Source organism: Carassius auratus, chromosome 31 (genome assembly GCF_003368295.1).
Source record: "Carassius auratus strain Wakin chromosome 31, ASM336829v1, whole genome shotgun sequence".
Classification (NCBI taxonomy): Eukaryota; Metazoa; Chordata; class Actinopteri; order Cypriniformes; family Cyprinidae; genus Carassius; species Carassius auratus.
In genome coordinates, this window is record NC_039273.1 from 11,268,537 (window position 1) to 11,291,169 (window position 22,633).

The following is a 22,633-nucleotide window of genomic DNA, read 5'->3' on the forward strand; positions in this document are numbered from 1 at the left end:
AGCATTGTAACACACAATGCTGAATTATGGAGTCTTGGCGAAAATTGTACACATGTGCGCACAGTGCAAATGCGGATCGACCTCACAGCGGCAAGCACTGACAACAGGAGAGAGCTAGCCGTGAGGTCTGATTAACAAGGTCAATCGGGATGGCCGCTATTGGTTTCTGGGTCTCAGCATATTGACTCAGACCCCCTCAAATCACGTTCTGGGGTTGTATGCTCTCAAAAATGACCTAAGCGGTGTGGAACAAGATTTGTTTTTTCCTTAATTCTAAAGGTCTCTCCTGAATAAAGTCAGCTGGTCTCAATTTGTAATAATGTGCATAAAAGCAAGATGATTTGTTGTCTGAAAAAAGCTATGAACTGAATGTATGACAGTATGGGCTGTCTTCTTAATGAAATGACACACATGTGTCACAGCTTTTCAAGAAAAGGATTTTGCTCACACTGAAGGTCAACGGCTTCCCATGTTTTCACCTAGCCTAAACAGTTATCTGTGTGAGTTTGAACAGTAATTGGCTCATTATCTCCTCATTTGTTGACACGCACCCAGGTTTTACTCTGAATACATAATAATAATGCAAATCATGCAGGAGGTCACCTAAAGGAGCTCACTAGAATATATGTTAAAATATATATCAAAATCTACTGTACTCTATAAGGAAATATAAAATGAATATGGAACCAGTTTGAAAATAATGGTAAATATTTTAAATACATATCAAATATCATCTCATCACTGTGGTTAAACACTGGAAACGTTTAGTGACTGCACAGATTTGAGTTCGTTCTTAGCAGTTAATAATGACTTTACTTTGAAGAATAAAATCAAAAAAAGTAAACAGAGCAAAGATTGTTTTAGAATCACACTTAAGGACATATAGGCTTTAGAATACACACACACACACACACACACATACACACACACCTATACAACAGTCACAGTATAGACAAAATCAAACAATAAAATTCTCACACAGAAATAGACGGACCTGCATGTATAAGCTCTCTGGAGAATAAAGGCCCATACTCAGATGTGAACAATTAACACTGGACTGGCACACCTTGGCTCGAACAAACACATTCTCTTGGAATCACTCTTTGCAGGTTTATTTCTCCCTTGACTGAAATTGAGAAACTAGTTTTAAGAGCAGCATTCACATGTGGTCTTTTGGCAGCTCAATATTCAAGTTCCAGTTTATTTATTTGTATAGCGCTTTTGTTTAAGTTTCTGCAATATTTAGTAGTAGCTTATCAGTAGTGACTGTCAGTTTATGTACTATCATTGTATTGTCATTGTATAGTTTATGTATGCCAATTATTGACAATAAAATAGACTTTTTTTTGACAAAGGTACTAATTTTAAATGTAAAATTATGAAATAATTTCAGCTCAAATCATAATGTTAAAGTATATTATATAATGAAAATTGTAACATTAAGGTTTCCATTTTGGAGGGTTTATAAAGGTGTTCATAAATGATAAGCAGTTCTAAATGCATGCATACAAAGGGGGATTTTAATGCAATGCCAGCAAAATAGTGACCCATTGTTAACTCTCATGTTATAAATGGTTAATAAATATATTTATTTAAACTTATTTCACTCAAAACTAGATTCTTGATTTATTTGTTCATTACATGTTCATTACGCAGCAAAAATAGACTATTATAGTGAGACTGAAGGGTACTGTATTTATGGTTATCTTATATCTCATGAATAATTTCATGAGACACTTTTCTTATGACATTTCTTACAAGAAGCTTCTTTGTATCTTACCCATGATATTCTTCAAAATTTCATGATGACTATCCAGAGCAATGTATAAAAACTGATATCTTTTGTTTATCAAGTTGAAATAATCAAACTTTATTGAATCTGTAATTTGAGTATTTGTTCGTCAACATTTGCGGTACCTGTGCTTGAGGTAACTAATATAGAAATTCAGTTTTTCAGCAAGTTGTACTCTTATGTACATGTGAGTTAAAATGGCTCACTATTCAACAGGGATTGTGTTAAAATCACTCTTTTTATCCATGCATTTATAACTGCGCAGAGTTTTTAGTCATTTATGAACAATGAACAACACCTTTATAAACCCTTTACAACCTTATTGAAACATGACAACATGGACATGAAATATTGATTGGAATTTTTTTTTTTACATTTACTTGTATGCTATATTAAAACTTTTGTTAAGGACAAAAGTCCATTAGATAATGTGCAAAATAAGCAGTCAAAAAACATATTACTTTATTATTAATGTTGACCAGTGTAAATTGCAATCATATTCTCTTCACTATATCTGATTGAAATGTCTTCTCAAACGAGAATCTATGTATGGAAGCTCTTGATTTTTCCATTACAATCTCATTAGATCCTTGTTGCTGTTGGGTTGTTTTGTTTTCATGGTGAGTTCATTACTTAAGTCTTCTGAGGTCATTTTCACTGTAATCGGTGTGTGAGATGGAAGATGGCGTCTGTTTGAATGGAACAAGAGAGAGTCCATGGTGTGATATGATAGACATGAAAGTAGTGCCACTTTCAGTTGTCCGGGTGATCAGTTGCATTGCCATGGACAACAGAGAGTGTGCTAAAGAAATGAATAAATTTATTGCTAAAATGATTTTTTTTTAACTTGCAAAATCTATGGGCCACGACTGACCAAGTGTGTATTCCAGAGAGTTTAACAATCAGTAGTAGCTAAATGCTTATACTTTTACACTCTGGAAGTTAACTGGCATTTTGATATAGGAACCACCAGTGGGCAATTAAATTAAAGTGATGCATGGACTATTCACAGCTCAGTTGCATTGAGTCTCATGGCACATGAGTCTAATAGCTTTATATTACTTTCATTACTCGTGCTCAAACATCGGGCACGCATCATTCAGGTTGTAATCAGACACACTATACTTGAATGCATGATAAAACATATGATTTTATTATTAGTATTTTTTTCAAATGGTATTAATTCCATTGCATGGAGATTGGAATGTCAAGCCAGATCAGAATTTGAGCAGGTGAGCGAGAAATAATGATATTCCGAGCCATGACTCTGAAGTTAGACAAATGGTAATGTGATTAGTTTGATTATATCAGTCAAATGGATGTTCTGAATGTGAGGAGATCAGCAGCTATACATCAATGGCATTTTGTGCATGTTTATTCCAGACAAATAATGTCTAATGCATTTGCGTATAGACATAACTGCTTAAGCAAAACGTGCTGAAGAGTAGAAAATGTTATAGTCTAGAGTGAAATTGGCATTGAAGCAACAAGCAGCAAGCATCAATTAAGGGTACATTTGTCAGATTATTATATCAAATACATTTGAGTTTCATTAATAACTGTCCTGTCTTTTTATCACTATCTGTTTAATGAAGAGGAAAAAGAGCAAAAAAAAAAAGGAAAAGAAAAACATGTTTAGCCATCATGCTAGCACTGTTTAGTCTACTTAGTGTCAAATCTTGTGTAGTCATTGGAAACTGTTTGAAAAATAAGCTTTGCTGTGGAAAAGTTGCTCAGTAACCACAGAGAGCTTCACATGATCTGCTGTTATATAACAGATTTTTTGGAGCGTCTGGCAATGCTCTGAAAAAGAAGTCCATTAGTGTTAAAATCTTAAATCGGTTGCCTGTGGTCTTAATGTCTCCAATCTTTCAACATTCGAACGGCAAAAAATAAAAATAATATGGGTTGAATATTACTGTACAATAGTACTATTTATCTCTAGAAGGTGCTCTGGGAATTTTGTTAATTGTATATTTTGACTCAGTTGTAAACATTCTCTGTATTTTTCAAATATGTCTTTGCAGTACTTTCAGGAGGTCCAGTGGGTTGTTTCCTGAAGCTAAAGAGGTGGTTTTACCATGAGAATCAATGACACTGCAGTGAGTGCAACTGATGGCTGCTGTTTTCTTAGGCTGCCGAAGAAGGAAAGTATTGACTTTTTGTAAACTGAATCAGTCTTCCCCCTCGCTAACTGCATGATGATGTCCTCCACTTTTATAATCATTTAATCATTTTATGTTTTTGTTGCTTAGGTTTTGTCATGATATGATAACAAACCATTAACAAACACCAGAGAGAGAGAGAGAGAGAGAGAGAGACTGACTTAGGCCACAAATGCAGATTTATTGAACTGGAAATATACAAAGACAAAAAAAAACCGAATCCATGCATTTTTGTAAGACAAATATCCATATTTCAAACGTAATAAACACTTTTCTATCACTTCAGTTATCTGTAATAAGTGGAAGCCATTCCGGCGTTATGCTAGTCTCACGAGTTTGTTTATAGGAGCAAATTAAGCAAAGTTTTCTTACTTTAGCAAAGGAAAACCAGTCTCCTCTTGGTTTGTATCGAAATTCTACAACATTTTTCTTTACAAATCCTCAGTTTCTCTAATTCATGACCGGTGTTTTGTTTTATTCTCTCTCCGCATTTGTCACTAATCACGCAATGCCATCGTCTTAGATCATCTGCTGGAATGGCTTTCGCATATCACAGATGAAGGAAGTAAGACAAAAGTGTTTATTACATTGGAAAATGAATATCACTACAGGTTGCATTTATTCACCTTCCGGAGCCGTGCGACATATGTTTTATTATAGATGCACGTGCTTTATTTGACGACTTGTGGACTGTTCAAATGCAACATCCAACTGACTGCAATGATAGAGCTTGGAATAGCCAGGACCATTTTAAATATAACTCCTACTGGATTCATCTGAAAGAAGAAAGTCATATACACTCAGGATGCTTTGAGGGTGAGTATAACACAAGCTAATTAAAATTTTTGGGTGAACTAACCCTTTAATGAACAAAAACAAGCTACTGAGGACAGCATATTAAAGACTCAGGTACCAGCAAACTCTGGAATAATGAAAATTGTAACTTTCAGAGAGTGTTGCAAAACAGTATTATTCAGATGAGGCAACATACGGAGCCCCGCACAGGACATGCAAGAAAAAATAAATTTAGATATTGTGCGCACAATTTACTAATTCGCTGCCTCAATGTACTAAAACGTGCACACGATTACTATTGCGTTCCCTCGATTTGCTAAATCGTGCGCACGATTTAGCAAATCAAGGGAAAAAATTTGTGTGCATGTTTTAGTACATTGAGGGAACGAATTAGTAAATTGTGGACACAATTTATAAATCGAGTGAACGAAATATTAAATTGAAGGAATGCAATAGTAATCGTGTGCACGTTTTAGTACATTGAGGGAACGAATTATTAAATCGTGCACACGATTTAGCCTACAATTTTTTCCTGAATGTGATGTGCAGGGCTCCGTATAAGACAAAATTTCTTTTAAAAAATCTATGCATCCTAAAACATTTTAAATCAGTCAGGCTCATCATTACGTATATTTATTTTTGGAAAAATATATTGTCATACTTTATTACATTAACAAGAAATAGGGATGAATGCTGATTGACTCATAATGAAAATGTGTACATTTATTTGAAAATCTTAACACAACTCTCAATTCTATAATATGCAAACTGAGCAATCTAGTCTTTTCTTGATATTAATGCCTGGCAGGCATCTTGGCACACGAACAACTGCAGAGAGCCAGACTGCCAGATAGCCATTATCTACATTAGCCGATTGTGCAGTATGTTGGATCTTCAGTATAGCCACTAATGGATTGAACAGCTACTTGCTCTATTATCTTGTGATGCAGTCACTATTTTTGTTCCCTTTTCTAAAGGATCATATGACGTCCCTATCTCATTGCATTGAGTAAAAATAACCAAATAACAATCATGAAATAATGTTAACATTTTTTTAAAAAGCATTCAACATTGAGAAATGTTATACTACATCCAAGTATTTCAGCTACACTACGTTTAGAGACAAGATTAATAATAATTATCCATGCTATGTAATTTTTAATGAAAACCACCCATGAGATCCCTTTAATCTCATAAAATTTTAGATAGCAGTGAACAAATTAAACAATTGCTAATTGATTGGTAAAAGACCAGAGGGCATGTTGTCATGTGTTTTTCAATTACAGAAGAAATGACAATCTCATTAACACTGTGACAAAAGACAACAATTCTGTTTACAATTCTGTTATTAATGGAAAATGCTTTCAGCACATCAAGTGTAAACAATTAAGAACAAAAAACCCCAGAAAGAACAAAGCATAAATAGTACATAAAGATCTGTGCCTGCAGAGATGTGAACTTTTGAGTCACAAAACAAAAACTTGTTAGCACATGCAATATGTTGTTACATACCGTAAATAGTGGTCATGACATGATCAACAAGTCTTGTCTGATTTATTTGTTTGACCCCTTAAAAGCCCCACCAATAGACCACAACCCAGTTTCAAGGAAGACTTCAAGCAAAAGATTTGAATATAAATACAATTTTCATGTAATTCTTTATAAAAGAGTGCTTGCTGTATATGGAATAGTAATTTTAAGCAATAGTTCACCCAAAAATGAAACTTCTGTCATTATTTACACTCCCTCATGTCTTTTGAAAACTGCATGACTTTCTTTCTTGTGTGAAACCGCAAAGGAATTATCTTGCAGGATTTCAAGAAAGACATGAGGGCAAGTAAATGATGATAATGGTCAGTTTTGCGATATATAGTTCCTAGCGATATTTTTCCTATTTAAAGCTTAACTCTTCTGTAGTTGTATGTGTAGTACACATTGTGTACTAAGACCAACGAAAAATTTAAAGTTGCTATTTTATAGGCTGATATGTCTAGGAACTGTACTTTCATTCCGGCGTAATAATCAAGGAAATTTGCTGCTGTACCACGGGTGCAGCAGGTGCAGTGATATTACACAGTGATCGAAAATAATCCCGATGTAACTACAGAAGAGTCAAGTTTAAAAATATTGTAACTCTGGTAATTTTTAAAGGGGCCCTATTATGCTCTTTTACAACATCTTGAATTTGTTTTGGGGGTGAATTAGAACATGCTTGCAGGCTTGGTGGTTCAAAATTGCATTATTTTTTACATAATTGACATTATTACAATACCTTTCTCCCCATGCTGGCACAAACAGCCGGATTAAGACTCAGAGAATATTGAACAAGAGGGTCACGCAGAACCTTTACACGCATGGTTATTGCAAGACATATTACAGTGGTAAAGTTATTTTTGTTGCTGTTGTTTTCTTGGTTAAATCACCTTTTAGATAGGATGTCAACAACCGCTTAAAAAATAACTGCATTTGCTATGTACAGATAAAAGCATATGTATTATTTTTTATTTAATTATATCATAATAACATGAATTGCAGTGAAACAGTTGAATTTATTTTATACCAAAGTCCAGTGTTTCCCAGGCAGCATTTGTATGCGAACTCATTCTCTGCCAGCAGGAGGCGCTGTTGGAGTGGTACAGATCAATGTTTCCCTGGTAACCGCTGTACACACACAGCAGCACTTTGATAAAAGAAAAGAAGCTGCTTTATCAGACATTACATGCAAGATTAAATTAAAATGACATCCATTTTTCTGAAGACAGTCGGTTTCCTTCAGAAATACAGTGATATAAAAACACCCGCACTGGATGTATGGGGAACACTGGAATCTCATAATTGTAAATTCTGTAGATTACATCATTGTCCAGTATTGTACCATCAGCAATTTATTATAGAAACTTTTTCATAACTGTAACATAATTATTCAGGTGCATGTGTAATTACTAGTAAACACTAGATTCGTCATCGTCTTGCCTATGCACTCAACCAAGTGTTCTAATCACAACCTCGGCCCTCCCCATAGATATATACACTAGATGTCGCCTTGGGGTTCTAAGCATGCATCAAAACCGCCACCATCTTGGAACAGGGGTCTTGTCATAGGAAGTAGCTAGGTAACACCACTATCTCTGCCTGTATTTCAAATTCATGGACGATGCCGGACTTTTGTGCTGCGTATGGATGATCAAACGAAAGGAATCTAAAAACCAGACAGCTAAATTACACAAGTTAGAATGTGTTTTATGATATTGAATCATAAAACATATTTATATTTCACATACACCTATTTATCTAACACACATACTTAGTGTACACTTTTTGCACATAATATACCTGTAAGTTACATACAAAACTGCCTATTGTAATATACCTGCACATACAATTGTCAATTTGTATATTGTCATTCCTTACCTAATTATTTGCCCTAATCCATGCTAGTAACGTATGCTAGGATCCATGCTAGGAATTTTATATAATATTCTAATGGACCGCTTCGCTTTGTGATATCACAAAACACAAAAAACAGACGCTGTAGTCCAAACGAGTCATTCGTAGTTGTTGAAAAAAAAATTTCAACTAAATATCTTCCTTTGGAGTGGACTTTGAGATGTGTAAGTTTGAAGATCTTTTTTTATGCTCAAACTTACACACTACACTACACACTGACTAAAAGTGAAAAAGCATAATAGGACCTCTTTAAGCTAGATGCTAACGTTCTAACCAAACTCAATGATTTATGCTAAGCTAAGGTAAAAGTGCTACCGCTAGACCCAGAGGTCAGCTGAATGGATTTGAAAACAGTAAAACTCAACTGTTTAACTCTAGGGGAGTTGGAAAATGAGCCTATTTTCAAAAATAGTGTAGTTTTTATTTAAATTAACATCATACAACAGTTTAAGGGGAATAAGAGCCATTTTTGACTGTGTTTAAGGGGTCTCGTGCATGAATGCTGCATTTTTAAGAAGTTAAAAACATTCGTTTCCATTTCCATTTAATTATGATAATGGCATGAAAGATAGTCCATCCCGGTGAATGGAAAACACAAGCAGCACAGAATCAAATAATGACTGAATAATGAGCACCATTACAAGGAAAGCACATCAGAGCAGTTTGTAGACACGTCAAACAGTTGCAAGCATATGCAAACATTTCTTATCAAAAACACACAAGCAGAGCCACGACCATCTGTTGATACAAGCTTAATGACAGCTCTGGCTGTGAATGGAGTCTCAGAGCTGTACACATGGTTACATCGGAAATAAATGTAAAACTTGAAATACATTCATGAAACCCTGTTGTTTGTAATGCAGACTTGCCACACTTCATCTGGCATTAGGACATTCACTGGTGGGTTATGATCTAAAACGATTTGCTGGTGGCTTCACATGCAATAACTACCTGGCAGCTCTTATCACCTGTACATATATTATAAATTATGATTACAGAAAATCACTGGTGTTCTGTAGTTCCACTTAGAATGATCAAAATAAGTAGAGACACTTAATTACACCAAAACAAAATGTATGAAAGTCTTTGCATTAACATGAAAGAATCAATTCCAAACTCATACAAGTTTCTTTTTCCCGTGGTACATTTATGGGTACATTTTCCCCACAGCAGCAACGGTTTGGAAAATGTATGAATGGATGATTTTCTTCTTCTTCCTTTTTCATTGAACTACATAGAAGAGTGACTGGAGCTTCAAAAGGGACTATAATTTCATTAATTTTATTTCCTCTTAAGACAATAATTAGCTTTGTGTGGAGAACAGATGTGTTTTATTTTATTTTTAGTTTACATTTATGGTGCCTTTACTTGAATCTTGAAAGCTCTCCTTCAAAAATAAAGCCAAATGGTTTTGTAAGGGCAAGTAAATGATGAGAGAATAATATAATGAATAAACCTTTTTATATGAAAGAAGCTCAGATGAGATGCCTTTGGCAACATTAATACAATGCTCTGAACAGCTTTAGTGTAGACTCTGAGCCTGTGGAGTAAATAAGAATCAGTCACATAATTCATACACTGAATGGCCATAAGTCATTTGTTTATTATCAGCTCAATGCATGTGAGCTGACAGGAGACCTGCTTTTGTAGTCATGGATACACTGGAACTTTTAATTTGACAATGAAATATTATGCAATCATTCTTTTTTCTATTGCCCTATTCAGCAGCTACCCAAGCAGACAATGGCAAGCTCAGCATGACTACATCTGATGGTGCAGCCTGAGTAGCATTTCACTATAAATGAAGTCCCATGTCAAAATAATTCATTTTCACAGTATTCTCTGAGGATATGTTTTGGATTTGCAAACCCTCTTTTTGGTGGAAACAGAAAACTAGCAATTTCTCAATTCTTTATGCAATCTTCCAAATATATTTACTGGTAATGGCACCTTGTCACGTCGACTGATTTAACAGAGCTCTGACCTCTAGGAAAATGCATTACATTGCCTCTCCCTTTTTTCTCAGACAATGCTTTTGCATCTTCCTAGCTCATTTTCTTTTAATCTACAGGGTGTAAAATCATTGGCCCAAACATTTCCAGCGTCATGTGGATTGAAGCAGGTTTGGAACATAAAGACAGTGCTTTATAGAACACTATTTTGAAAGTATTTTCCTTTAACAAATGACTGACCGTAATTAATATTTAAATAGAATTTGCCTTTTCCTTTTAATATGGTATATTGCATTACAAATGTATTTGCAGAGTGCCATGAATATGACCTGCTGTTTCGCATAATTGATGGTCCATGGGTCCTTTCTACATCAATAACTGCACAGTGGAAACATATAATATGCTAAGATGATGTTCAGTCACACACGGTAGATGCATAATTACAGATGTACAACTCAAGGGCCCAATTAGCAGAACTATTTCATTCATCCTAGCCAATAATTTATGTATGTTCAATTGAAATTCAACAAACAGCTTGCACCAGTCATACAACTCATTAAATATTTCTCAAGTCAAACTACCTCAAAATTGACATAATTTACCACTAATATAAGGATGCAAGATAAAAACAGAACAAAGCTTTAAAGGCCTTCTGACAACAGCTGGTATAAAAAAGCAATTTCCATGAATGACGAAACATCATCTGTTGAAATTGCCTTTTATCAGAATAAAAAAAAAGGTATTTTGGTTTATGATGGCAATTGATATTATCATAAATGTTGCACATAAAAAAATACAACACCTTGAGGCACTTGGTGTGTCAAAATTTGGCTATTAAAATGAACGCTCTGAGTGGATGGTTCCAAGGTCAGAAAGTATCTCACCAAACTACTGAATTAGTTTGCACTTTTACATTTACTCAGGAATCTAACTGAAGAATTCAAGAATGGAATTCAATTAAATGTGCCCACAGTTACAGTTATCAGCATCAAAATGGGCTCTGCAGACTAGGCATTGAGAAATGCACACAATTAGTCTAGAGAAGTTTAGTGTTTATGAAAAGGTTTTAAATTGAGCCGTGAGGATGAGTTTAGAGAAAAGTATTTGAGACCATTCAGTGCTTTACTGAATTATAAACAGCTCTGAAATGTTAAATAACAGACCATAAGTTAGTCTAAGAAATATTCCTTCAATTTCTTCTTGCAGTTGGCAGGTGAATAAAAGGATTTTGCTATATAGTTTAAAATAATCAGTCTCCACAGGAGCTGGAAAACATCAGTTTATGATTTTGCTTTTGCTAATATTGCTGTTGTATATGCAGGATTCCCACAAAACCATTCGTAACATGCACAATACTTTCAAGTGATTCCGTGACAGTGAGGAACCCTGCTAATGTAATTATTTCAAGGTCTTGCCATTTTGTTAAATTTCAAAGGTTGCTGATTAACCATGAATAAAAACTCTTTCAATGTGTTGACTGTGACAGCGACATGAATGATGCGTTTGCGTGATAGCATGCTGACATCGCCCTATGTCAATACAATAATCCACAAATAGATCTGGAAAATGGACAGTTCATTATTATTCTAACAGTGGGTCATTGGAAAAATTCTCAAGTTTTTATACCACTATCAAGTCACTGTTCCCCATTTCCCCCATTCAAGTTACTGTTCTCCATGGTTAGGGACTGTTTGTGAACATTATCATCGTGAATGGCCTTTTTATCTAGGGCGTCTAGAGGACACGGTGTTTCTTTCCGTGCGTTCAGTGAGCACTTGGATACTGCGCTGGCCACCTGGCAGAACTTCCTCAGGAGTATCTCTCTTAGAAGCAGGTAAACCCATGGATCTAGAATCTGATTAAGTGAGGCCAGACGTATGGCTGTGAGAAAGAAGTTACAGTCCATCTGTAAGTCCTGGGGTGAGAGAGATACAGCAGCAGAACTGCACTGATGCGACGATGTGTGGGTAGAGATCATCTTCAACATAAGGATCTGCAGAATGGGAGGAGACAATGGCTATATTATATGAATATTGTTTTCTTTAAAATTAAGAAAAAAATATGCATGTGCTTATAAACTTATAAGGCTGCTTAACAGATTTCCATAGGATTTTAGATGTAAGGTTTTTTTTTATGTTCTGTCTATCACGTTTTTAGTTAGTAAAAGATCCATACTCTTGGTTTCAGGCAATGCTATATTATAAATATGATTAATTATTGAACAGTTTTTTTTTGTATACTGATATCAGTTAATATTGGATATGTATTTACTAAAATTGGACATTTAATTGTGCACTAATAATATATTTCCCCTACTTTTAACTTAAGATCGCTTTTGTCATCATCTAACATCCAATTTTTAAACGTGTAATTTAATAACTGTTACATTTTGTCTTAAGCACATCTCAAAATAAATTTCCATTTTTCGTACTCTACATGATAACGTTAACACTTAAAATGACTGATTACTAAATTTTGGGCTGTTTTTTTCTTCTAATTAATTTAGGCAAAACGGAATAGAATTTAAACTTCTGCCATTTATTGTTATCGGCCATAACACCATAAACAACCCATGGGTTTCAACCCATTCTACAAAATTCTGTTTTGTTTTTTTCCCCTCCCACAGTCAGAAATTATGAATTTGCACAATCATGTGGGCCTAGTTGTGAAATGCCATGACTGGGAAGAAATGTCATTTTTAGAAAAGGTCAAATCATACCAGCAACTCTCTAGATTGACAAAAGACTCTTTTTTGGAAAGAGCCAAGGGAAAATTCCCAGGGTTAACAGTAACTAATCTCAAATAACTGCTTAAAAACATACTGAAAATACAAGTAGTGGCTCTCCAGCATGAACAGTTGCAGTTAAACAGCCGGCCTGAGTTCACCCTTACACAAGAATTCATTTATTCTGTTTAATCCAATTTAGAAAGACAGGCTTTTTGTAGCTGAGCATGCTACATTTTGAGCAGGAATGACACCGTGCATGCTTTCATCTGATAACTACAGTAAGTGTATCTGGCTAAAGCTGATATAATACATACCAGTAGAGGTGACCAGCATGTCAACAGCACACACATAATGCCCATCAACTGAATAACAGTCTCTGTTGTTAACCTCTCCCATTGCCTGGATGACTGGGTTGAGGTTGCCTTCGTTTTGCAACGTGTAACCAAAGCACGGATGGTCACAACATTACACGACAACGTGACCAGCAAGGAAAATATCCCCAATGCTGCAAATGTCGTGGCAAAAAACGTATTTCCCGTTACGTTCTTGTCACCTGTACTTATGAAGCACCAAGTTCCTGGCCACTGCAGTGTGTACTTTCCAACCCCAGCAATGGGCAATAAAGCAAATAGCAAAACCAGGCACCAGATGATGACCAGAACCTGCTTGGTCACGTTGGTTTTCATGTAGTGTGAGTACCAGTGAGGAGCAGTGATGGCCAAAGCCCTCTCAATGGCCATGGCACTGGCTAAAAAGAGAGGACACAAGCCAAAAGTAGTCATGCACACCCCAAAGAAAGCGCACAGAGTCCCTGAAGGGTCCACGCGTTTCCATTTCAGATCTGCTCTGTACACCGAAATGACAATCGGACTTGTGAGCAGTTGGCCAAAAAGATCAGTTAACGCCAACGAGCCGATGCAAAGGAGAAACGATTTCTTCCTTTTATTTTCCTTTTTTCTGTATGCGCTATAAACTAGCAGCATCGCGAGAGTGTTTCCGACCATTCCGGTGATCATCATAGTGATGGGAAAAAACACGGACACGGTGCCACAGCTGGCGCTCTTGCCCGCGCTGTCCTGTGAAGATTTGGAGAGGTTCGAGTCCCACATCATGGTTCCAGCAGTCAGGTTTTGTTGCAGGACATCTGAAGACTGACATTTAGATGTCATCCTTTTTCAGGGAGGGTGTTCGTGGCCACAGTAGTTCATTTTGAAACAGGTGGAGTCCTCAGCGAAGTCTGCTTCACTTTGTGCGCTCGGCTGCCCGGGAGCGCGCTATAAACACAGAGGCGGGACTCGTATGGAAATGCAAAACATGCTCAGAAAGACAACAGAAAACAGTGCAAGATACATAAAGAATATCTTTACCTCAACACAAAGAGAAAATACCGTTAGATGGGAGTTCAAGTTCCCGGAGCGCGTGCAATTCAGCCTACGATAACTTTAGCGGATGTTTTTTTTTTTTTTTTTTTACTAAACTAGCGCAAAACGTTAAAGCAAAACACGATTTATTTTTGTGATAGGCAAGTTTCAAAAGAATGGACAAATAATAACAGTTCAAGTTTAATTCAATGATAATCCTCCACCGCCAGCTCACAGATGCTTTGGAACGCAACAAGTGCCACCTAGCGCACGAGAAACGATCGCTTCAGACAGACCATCAGTGGATGCAGTGCAGGTGCATTTTTGCTCATCGGCCATCGTAAGTAAATTCATACACAACTCTTAAAATGTTATTCTATAAACTAGACATGGAAGGAAACAAACTGAACAAACGCTTCAGATCAATGTATACATTTACAAACATCACTAGAATTCCCCACAAGCAGCAGTGCGGGATCTAACTTCAGCCTATACACAGTAATCCAGTTTTTTTTTTTTTTTTTAAGTCTTTTAAAAATGCAGAGATAATTAAGGAGCGCATATTTGGGGGAATAAATCTCAAACAAGGCATCACACAATGAAACAAAGGTTTCAGATTGACAGGTGTTTATTCATGTCGGATACACATGTAATTACAATTAACAGTAAAACATTTTCATATTTTGTATGTTAGAAGGGGAGTGGTGGGTTGTTGTGATTATTTTACATGTTCCAAATTTGATTTGAACAAGAGAAAACCAAACCAGTGATTTATTTTATCAGTAATTCGTTTCAGTAATAAGTTTGTCTATAGTTTCTTAGTTCCACAAATGATGAATCATAAAATTAAGAACAAACACAAAAATACTGACAAAAAGGACACAGAAATTTCACTTTTCATCCGTCTTTACAGAAGAAAATAAATCTCTACAAGCATAGAAAAACATACTTACCTTTAATGCACAATTAGACAAGGTAATGTTACATCTTAGAGGCTCTCTATTAGATGCTGGCATTGCTGACGTGGTTAAGCCATCAACATTGCTTGTGAGGTGTTTCATATAAAAGAACCATAAAACCAGCATCCATAAAAAATTTTTTTTTTTAAATTAAATGTTTTGTTAATGAACTAGTTGTTTTGATGGCAATAATGTCTGAAATAGAGAAATACAACTATTTCTGCAATGTAATTTGCATAATTTCCCCATCAAAATGGTTGATATCCAGAAGATATGTGCCATTCAGTCACAGGTCTGATGTTATTTCTCTATAAACCCACTGACACTACCGACTTTACACCTCAAGTTAAGAGATCTGACTAGATGTATATAAAAAAAAAAAAAAAAAAAAAAAAAAAAAAAAAAGGTGAAACAAAAAAAAAGCAGAAACCTTTTGCGAAGAGGTTATGTGAACAGGTGCACAAGTATTTCTTTCATAGAAATCAATGTGAAATCAAAACAGTTGAGTAGTTGCAATAGCCCCAAAAACTGGAGTGAAAAAAAAAAAAACCCATGCACTTCTAGATTATTTTTCTTTTGTCAATCATTTCTGTTTTGAGCTTGAGCCAGAGTGGGATGATCCAGATGAGCCTCTGCGCCTACAAAGAGATAGAAAAAGACAAAGAGAAAGAAAAAAGCCATGACCGATTAAACGATTTGGTCCTTTAAATCAAAACAAAGCATGAAAAATCTATTGTACAGAGAAAAGAACAATTGTCACATTGTTTCAAAACTGTATTATCACTGAGCCCGGTGTATAATGCAGAAGGACGCCTGGCATCCAGGCCACCATGTGTTACACCAAACCTTTCAGACGAGTGCGATCGTGTGCGTCTTTTTTTGCGGCCACCAGAGGAGGACCTGGAGCGACTCCTCTTCTGGCCTCCCTCAGGCGATGACGAAGGGGAGCGAGACCTCTTCTTTGTGGAAGCAGAGCCCTTTCCTGATCTGGAGCTGGATCTTTCAAAGGGGATAAATAAGCATTTACATAAGGTAAACAAATATCATTACACAGATTACTATAATAACATGATCAAAGGAACTGAAATGGGAGCAAAGCATCCACCCACATCCTGCGAAATACTAGAGTGTATACTACAACTTATGAAAAAGACCAAAACTGCACGTCTGACCAACTGAACTCTCAGCAGAACAAAGCTGAAACTGTCAGTACAACTTACAGCTCTAATTGCCTGTTAGGTGTTACCAGATAAATGGAGATCTGGGACACTGAATAATGAACAGCTCCAAAAGGAGCAACATATTCTAAAAGCACAAGAAAGCTCTTGACATCTATGCTGAAAACAGAAAGTAAAAAAATCCTGTTCAGACATTGCCAAAGAGATAAACTGACATCATTCTGCTCCCAACATTACCCTCATTTGTTCTACGCTGATCAAAAGTCGACTTGTGTTCAGACTTAGGAAAAGAGTTCACTACAAGCACTGGCTGTTCACACACACTCTTTCCTGGAGAGTGCATGTCACCTCATTCACCTGGAGTTGGACCTGGAGTGAGAGCGAGATCTGGAACTGGATGAGCTCCTGGACCGGGATCTGCTAAACACCGACATGAAAAAAAAGAAAAAAAAAAGAAAAAAAAAAGAAAAGAAAAAAAAAACACCATAGATTTTTTCCAATAGTGTTAAAGACGTGCTGACGAAAACCCTTTAAAATACTTTTTAAAATGAATTGAATAACGAATTGACATGATCACTTTCATTAAACGAACATCAAGCTTTATAAATGTCAATCAAAAGGCAATTGAAAAAAGACAAAATATTTTTTTAAACACTAAAGGAGGCAAAGATAAAAAATTCAAATGATTTGAGCTGATACTGACATTTGTCTGGAGTTACCCTTGACCTGTACCCTTTTACCTGGACCTAGACCGGGAACTTGAACTGGACGAGCGAGATGATGACCGTGAGGAGCTGGAGCGAGTCCCTTTCTTCTCCTCACTATCATCCAATTCATACTTGGACAAATCTGCATCATCCTCATCATCATCCTAATAGCATAAAGAACAAAAAGACACCAAAAACTGAAATAAGCTCAATAATCTGCAGAAGCTCGAAGGATTTGTTCGATTTAATCAATTTAAAACAACAAATCGTAGAACCAGCTACACAACACAAGAAAATATAATCCCTTACATCAAGTTTGTATTTGGAAAGATCTCCATCTTCATCATCTTCGTCCTCCTCCTCCTCCTCCTCATTATTATTCTTTTTTGGTTCCTCTTTCTTTTCAGTGTCCTTCGTGCTTTTTCCACGATACTTCTTTTTTATGCGCCCAAACTGTCCATAAAACAAAATTGTACAAATGCAGGTTTCTGTTAGTATGTATTGTGAGAAGTGATATACAAATTGAAAAAAATAAATAAATAAACCCCACTGACTTCATCATACTCGCCATCGGACTCCTCTCGCTCATTGTAGACTAAATTCTCTCTCTCATTAAAGCCTCCACCATATCCTGTTAGAGACATTCATCAAGAATATGAAATTAGCCAAAAAATAATAACACTGCAGTCAATATGCAATAAAGAAAAAATATACCTGTCCTTTCCTCCAGTTTGGCATATTTAGGAGTGTTACACATATTGCACTCTGATCTTCTGGCCCAATTTACATTGCCACATCTAGATTAAAAGCAAGAACAAATTCAGATATTAATAACATTGGTATATTACAAGGGTCTCAAACTCATAAGCAAGAGAATGAAAAGGCCCTTTTCAAGGTATTTACAAGACCTGATCAACTTGTAATAGTGGTTGAATTATTGAGCATCACACAAAAACTGGCCGTTAGTTTGGATGTCCTTTCAGAACTAAACAAAAATGGGGTGATCCACCTCAGGAAAATGAGAAAAAATATATACTTTATATATTCTTGTCTTAACTAGCTTATAGTCCAATATGGGTTGGATGGATTGGAGAATGTAAGCCAGTAAAATGCAATTCCAGTTCTGGATGGTCACTGTCTTGCAGGGTTTGGCTGCAGATATAGTTGCAATTTTCTAGTAATCCTGAAGACCCTTAATGTAAAGTTAAACTTCAGAACACAGTGAATTTTGCATGAGCTTGTTTCCTGAGTCCAGCATTCACATCTACGAATGCAAGTCAGTGGAACAAAAAGTAACATGACCGAACCTTCCCCAGATGCACTTGAAGAGGGCATTTGGTTTGATTTTTCTAGTGTGTGTTTGGATTAGGGATGGAGCTAAACTCTGTAGGACAGGGCTTGACAAAACAACAACTTGTCATCCACACATTCAATGCTACACAGGAAAAAGTGGTTGAATTATAAGCAGCATTACACAAAAAGATCTATGACATCTTATTTTTAACATCAACATTTTTAAGTGAACCAACCCCATTCATTTGCGGTTCATGGCAGGATATGCTATGTGCATTTATTCGGCACCATTAAGCAGGCCGAACAGTGTGGAGTTCAAAAGAGAAGTAAAATATGAAGAAGTCAGAAGGAATGGTTTCCTTAAACTTCATTGAAACAAATTTAAAATAAATGTTGTCAGTGTAGAAAGGCAAGAATGGCTGAAACATTCCACTTTCTCACACTGAATTCAACAGATACTGGAGATATTAATAATTATGAATGTGTTTATAAATGCAGCATAGTGAAAGTGAAGCAATACCCACGTTTTGCACTGCCAATCGTTGGCACTGAAGAGACCTTTGCTCTTCTCAGCCAGAGTCTTTCCAATCTCTGTTCCCCCTGCTTTCATCATTTTTGCTTCAGTTGTTTTTTCTGTTTAAGGAAAATTGGCTAATTAGTTTAGACCAATCATGACAAAGTACTGTAAGCATGTATTGATGCAACTTTTGTATAACACACCCCTAAAATACAAAACCTAATGATTATACAAACAATTATAATCCACTTACCCCTGCCACATCTGTTACAACTCGTTCTTCTAGCAAAGTTGACATTTCCACACCTTAAATATTAGAAACACAAAACTGGTTAACGTTAGGTCTCTGAACATTATAACAACAACATGAACAACATTAATGCACACAAATGAACAGGCCTGACATTTTCAAAAAAACAGTGTGACGTTCCAGTGGTGCTAAAATTGAAATAGAAAAAAGAAAAGAACAAGTCACGTAGCCCAAAAATGAAAAGGCCGCGTTTAATAGCATTTACAGGCCCGTTCACACATTACAGTCGTGTGCTAACGCTAACAAATGCTATGCTAACAGAAGCGTGTGATCTTCTATCAGCCAACATTAATTTCCCCAGAATGTTTAACTGCTTAGTAATGCGAATATACCCTTTTATGCATTATTGTGAGTTAAAATAAACCATTATACAGCAAGTCTTACTTTTTATCGGGACAAACCCAGTCTCCGTCGCTAACCCGAAAACTCTTTGCCGACATGTTAGTCCTCTTTAGGTGTCCCCGCCACAAATCCGTCAGAGAAAGTAAGAACTCCTTATAAGCACTGATATATATTTATTACACCAACTCAAGAGTTTGAACCTAAACGTACGGCAAAGACAACACTATACAGAGTGTGAAAGACCGTATGCAAAACGGGTTGCGTCTCATAATCTAATTGGCTCCCTACCTAAGTCAGTTTCGCACATGATAGGCGGAATCCAGACGCCCAGTGATGCTGTCTAGACAGGCGGCTCGCTAGGTTTTTGAGCCTCAGCCACTACTACAAGCTTCGTTATAATTACATACGCGCAATGAAGTCTTTTTAGAATTATTTCTTAAAGGATTGAGTTTGTCTGGACTACATGTGTGACAGTTCAAACAGATGACGAAAACAGACCCTACTGATCATTTCATTATGAGCCAATATTGTGGCCTCGAATAATAATAATACAATAAGTCAATATAATAACAAATAAGACAAAATATTTTGCCCAAATGCAGTATCAACACAGTAGTAATGATATATTGTTCTGTATATGCACATGCTAAATAAAACTAAAGACTTGAAAAAACACTACTATGAAACAAACAAATATATGTTTATTATTTTCAGTTAGTTCATATAACTTTTTTAATTCAATGTCATAAGAAGGTATAGCCTAACTTAATAGTAGTAGCCTACATATTATTATTAGCTGCCAAAAAGTTACATAAATTTCGGTGCTTTTAAAACATTACGTTTCAGCATAATAACGTACGAAATTTGTTTATCAAAGACTTTTCATGTATGTCGTATTTTATAATTGCATAAATATTATACCGTCTAAAATGTCATTCTCAAAATAAACAAAAGTTTATTATCTTGAGTAAATATAATGATAAAACAAACAAAAAAAAGTTTATATTTCCTGTGCACAAAATTCAAAGCTATGAAATTTTAAGCTTAAATCTTTCCAAAACATGCTGTGTAAATATAGATATTATTTAATCCCTTTCATTTTCTCAATTGGGATTTAAATATGTCCACTAGATGGCAGATCGTGTTCACCACACAACAGTCTGGAGAATTCGTACTTTTGGCAGCTTCAACTGTCTGTACTCACTAAAGGCTTGTTCCCATGTTAACATTTACACATGCATCACATAAAAGAGTCAAAATCACAGACCTACATGCCATTGCCATATGTGAAGAACATGCAGATATCCACAGACATATGGTGACACATCTCTGAATCTTTCCAATCAAATGCTATGCAATGCCTCACACGTGCCAAAATTTTGCAGACCTAGGTCCGGTTAGGCATGAAGGCACACACGTTGCTGGGCCAGATGGAGTTGAGACATCCCTCCCACGGCGAGTTCTCAGTCCTGCAGGGACTTAGATAGGACCCATCCTAGCTGGTGCTCACCAAGCTAAGCCTGTCCTCCATTCTCTGCCAAACTCACGCTGTTTCAGAGGTCTCTCGCACAGCTGGTGCATTGCTTATGAGTCTGAATGCCCACATTGTTTTTCAAGTGGAGGTGTTTAAAAATATCTGATGCCCACATTTTACCATGGCCATTTACATAAACACGTTTTTGGATGGACAGTTTTGTTGAGGAATGTTACACATAAATGTTAAGTAATTGAATGCAAAAATTATGTAAATGACAAAGCCTTAATGGCAGACTTTATCTAGCATTTACTATTTTTTTTTGCCTACACCCTTACATCAAATTGACTTTCGTAAAACAGCACCAGCCAAGAAAAGATATGTAAATGTATTAAGATTAGCTTTCCTTTCTACCGTGTTTGTGTATGAGTGCATAAAAGGACAAATAGACATTTCTGCAGGAGCTCACTGAAATGAAAACAAGAACTTGGATTATGAATAATACATCTATTTATCAGTAGAACCATGAGAAAGAACACACTCTTCTGAGAGAGTTTTTTATTATTATTATTATTATTTTTTTTTTTTTACTTTTTAAAAGCTCAAAATAGTCTTGCAACATTTTTCGGCATCCTCATGCCTCCCCCTTACGTAGTACTTTTAAACAATCAATGAAAATATGTCATCAACAGCCATGAGTGATTATGTACTAACAGCCATAATCACTCATGGGTGCAAATGAGTCTTTGGGCCTGCAAATGTCACTGTCCAGTCTAGTGCTTTGTCATCCTTGGGATTTTCCACTCTGGTGCTTTTTTGACAGTGAAGGGTAGCCAACAGAGGTTTGAATCCCTATATGAAGCCACCTGGGATTTCTGGGTCTGACAGATGGTGGAAGCTTTTCCTGACGGAGAGGGGTTTGTGTTACTTTGACTCTTTGGTTTAACATTATCATAATAAGTTAATACCGGAAGCTGGTATTCCCATATGCAGCAATACAAGAAAATATTTTTCCTCGTGCAATTTCAAGGAAGTTTTACTTGCAACTGCTCTTGTTGAATCAAAGCCGAGACAGTTGAAAGCAGCAACAGAAAAAAATTATCTTTTGGTTTGCATGAGTGGACAGTGAGGTGTTGTCAGCTTACTGTGCTCTTATGTAAGAGGTAAGGAGAAGCTCAGGAAAGCTGGCGTCAGCTGTGCTGGAATTTGGATGAGATCTCCTGCATTGTCACCTCATTGTAATCTTTCAAATGCATATTCATTGTCAAAGCAGGGGAGCACTTCTCATCAGGCCCGGTTCTAAGGGGGTGCAAAGCACCCTCTAATGAAATCAAAAGCACCCTCAGTTAAAGATGTATTAATGACATTGAATGGCAAACTATCCAGTGCGTTATAGTTTGCATTCTGGAGACTGATTTCGATGTCAATGTGTTTTTGCAGCATTGAGCAATGTAGCCAATCACGGACATATCTGCTGATTTCTTAAATCAGAGCCGTTTTTAATTAGAATCCACTCACCGCTGAAATTGCTAGTGTTTTTGCACTGGTCTTGTGTTTAGCACAAATTATCTCATCAAAAGTGTTGATGCGTTGTGTGTAGAGAACTTTATTGA

At 36.2% G+C, this 22,633-nt stretch overlaps 2 protein-coding genes across 5 annotated transcripts; both read right to left on the reverse strand.

The window, feature by feature from the left end:
• Window positions 1-9,785: 9,785 nt before the first annotated feature.
• LOC113050544 (prostaglandin E2 receptor EP3 subtype-like) lies at window positions 9,786-14,287 on the reverse strand. The gene is made up of 2 exons (XM_026213580.1): window positions 13,194-14,287; window positions 9,786-12,144 (listed from the first exon to the last, which is right to left on the reverse strand). The coding sequence occupies exons 1-2, from the start codon at window positions 14,046-14,048 to the stop codon at window positions 11,788-11,790; spliced, it is 1,212 nt and encodes a 403-aa protein (XP_026069365.1). The 5' UTR covers window positions 14,049-14,287; the 3' UTR covers window positions 9,786-11,787.
• A 563-nt stretch (window positions 14,288-14,850) lies between these two features.
• Window positions 14,851-19,878, reverse strand: LOC113050545 (zinc finger Ran-binding domain-containing protein 2-like). Of its 4 annotated transcripts, none has more exons than XM_026213584.1 (10): window positions 19,589-19,877; window positions 19,148-19,200; window positions 18,902-19,010; window positions 17,799-17,881; window positions 17,639-17,715; window positions 17,394-17,537; window positions 17,118-17,248; window positions 16,735-16,794; window positions 16,046-16,198; window positions 14,851-15,837 (listed from the first exon to the last, which is right to left on the reverse strand). In XM_026213584.1, exons 1-10 carry the CDS (start codon window positions 19,642-19,644, stop codon window positions 15,783-15,785), a joined length of 921 nt encoding a protein of 306 aa, XP_026069369.1. In that variant the 5' UTR covers window positions 19,645-19,877; the 3' UTR covers window positions 14,851-15,782. The 4 variants fall into 4 exon arrangements, with proteins under 4 accessions (XP_026069369.1, XP_026069368.1, XP_026069367.1 ...); XM_026213583.1 differs by having other exon boundaries at window positions 16,735-16,797; XM_026213582.1 differs by having other exon boundaries at window positions 14,851-16,198; window positions 19,589-19,878.
• Window positions 19,879-22,633: the final 2,755 nt, after the last annotated feature.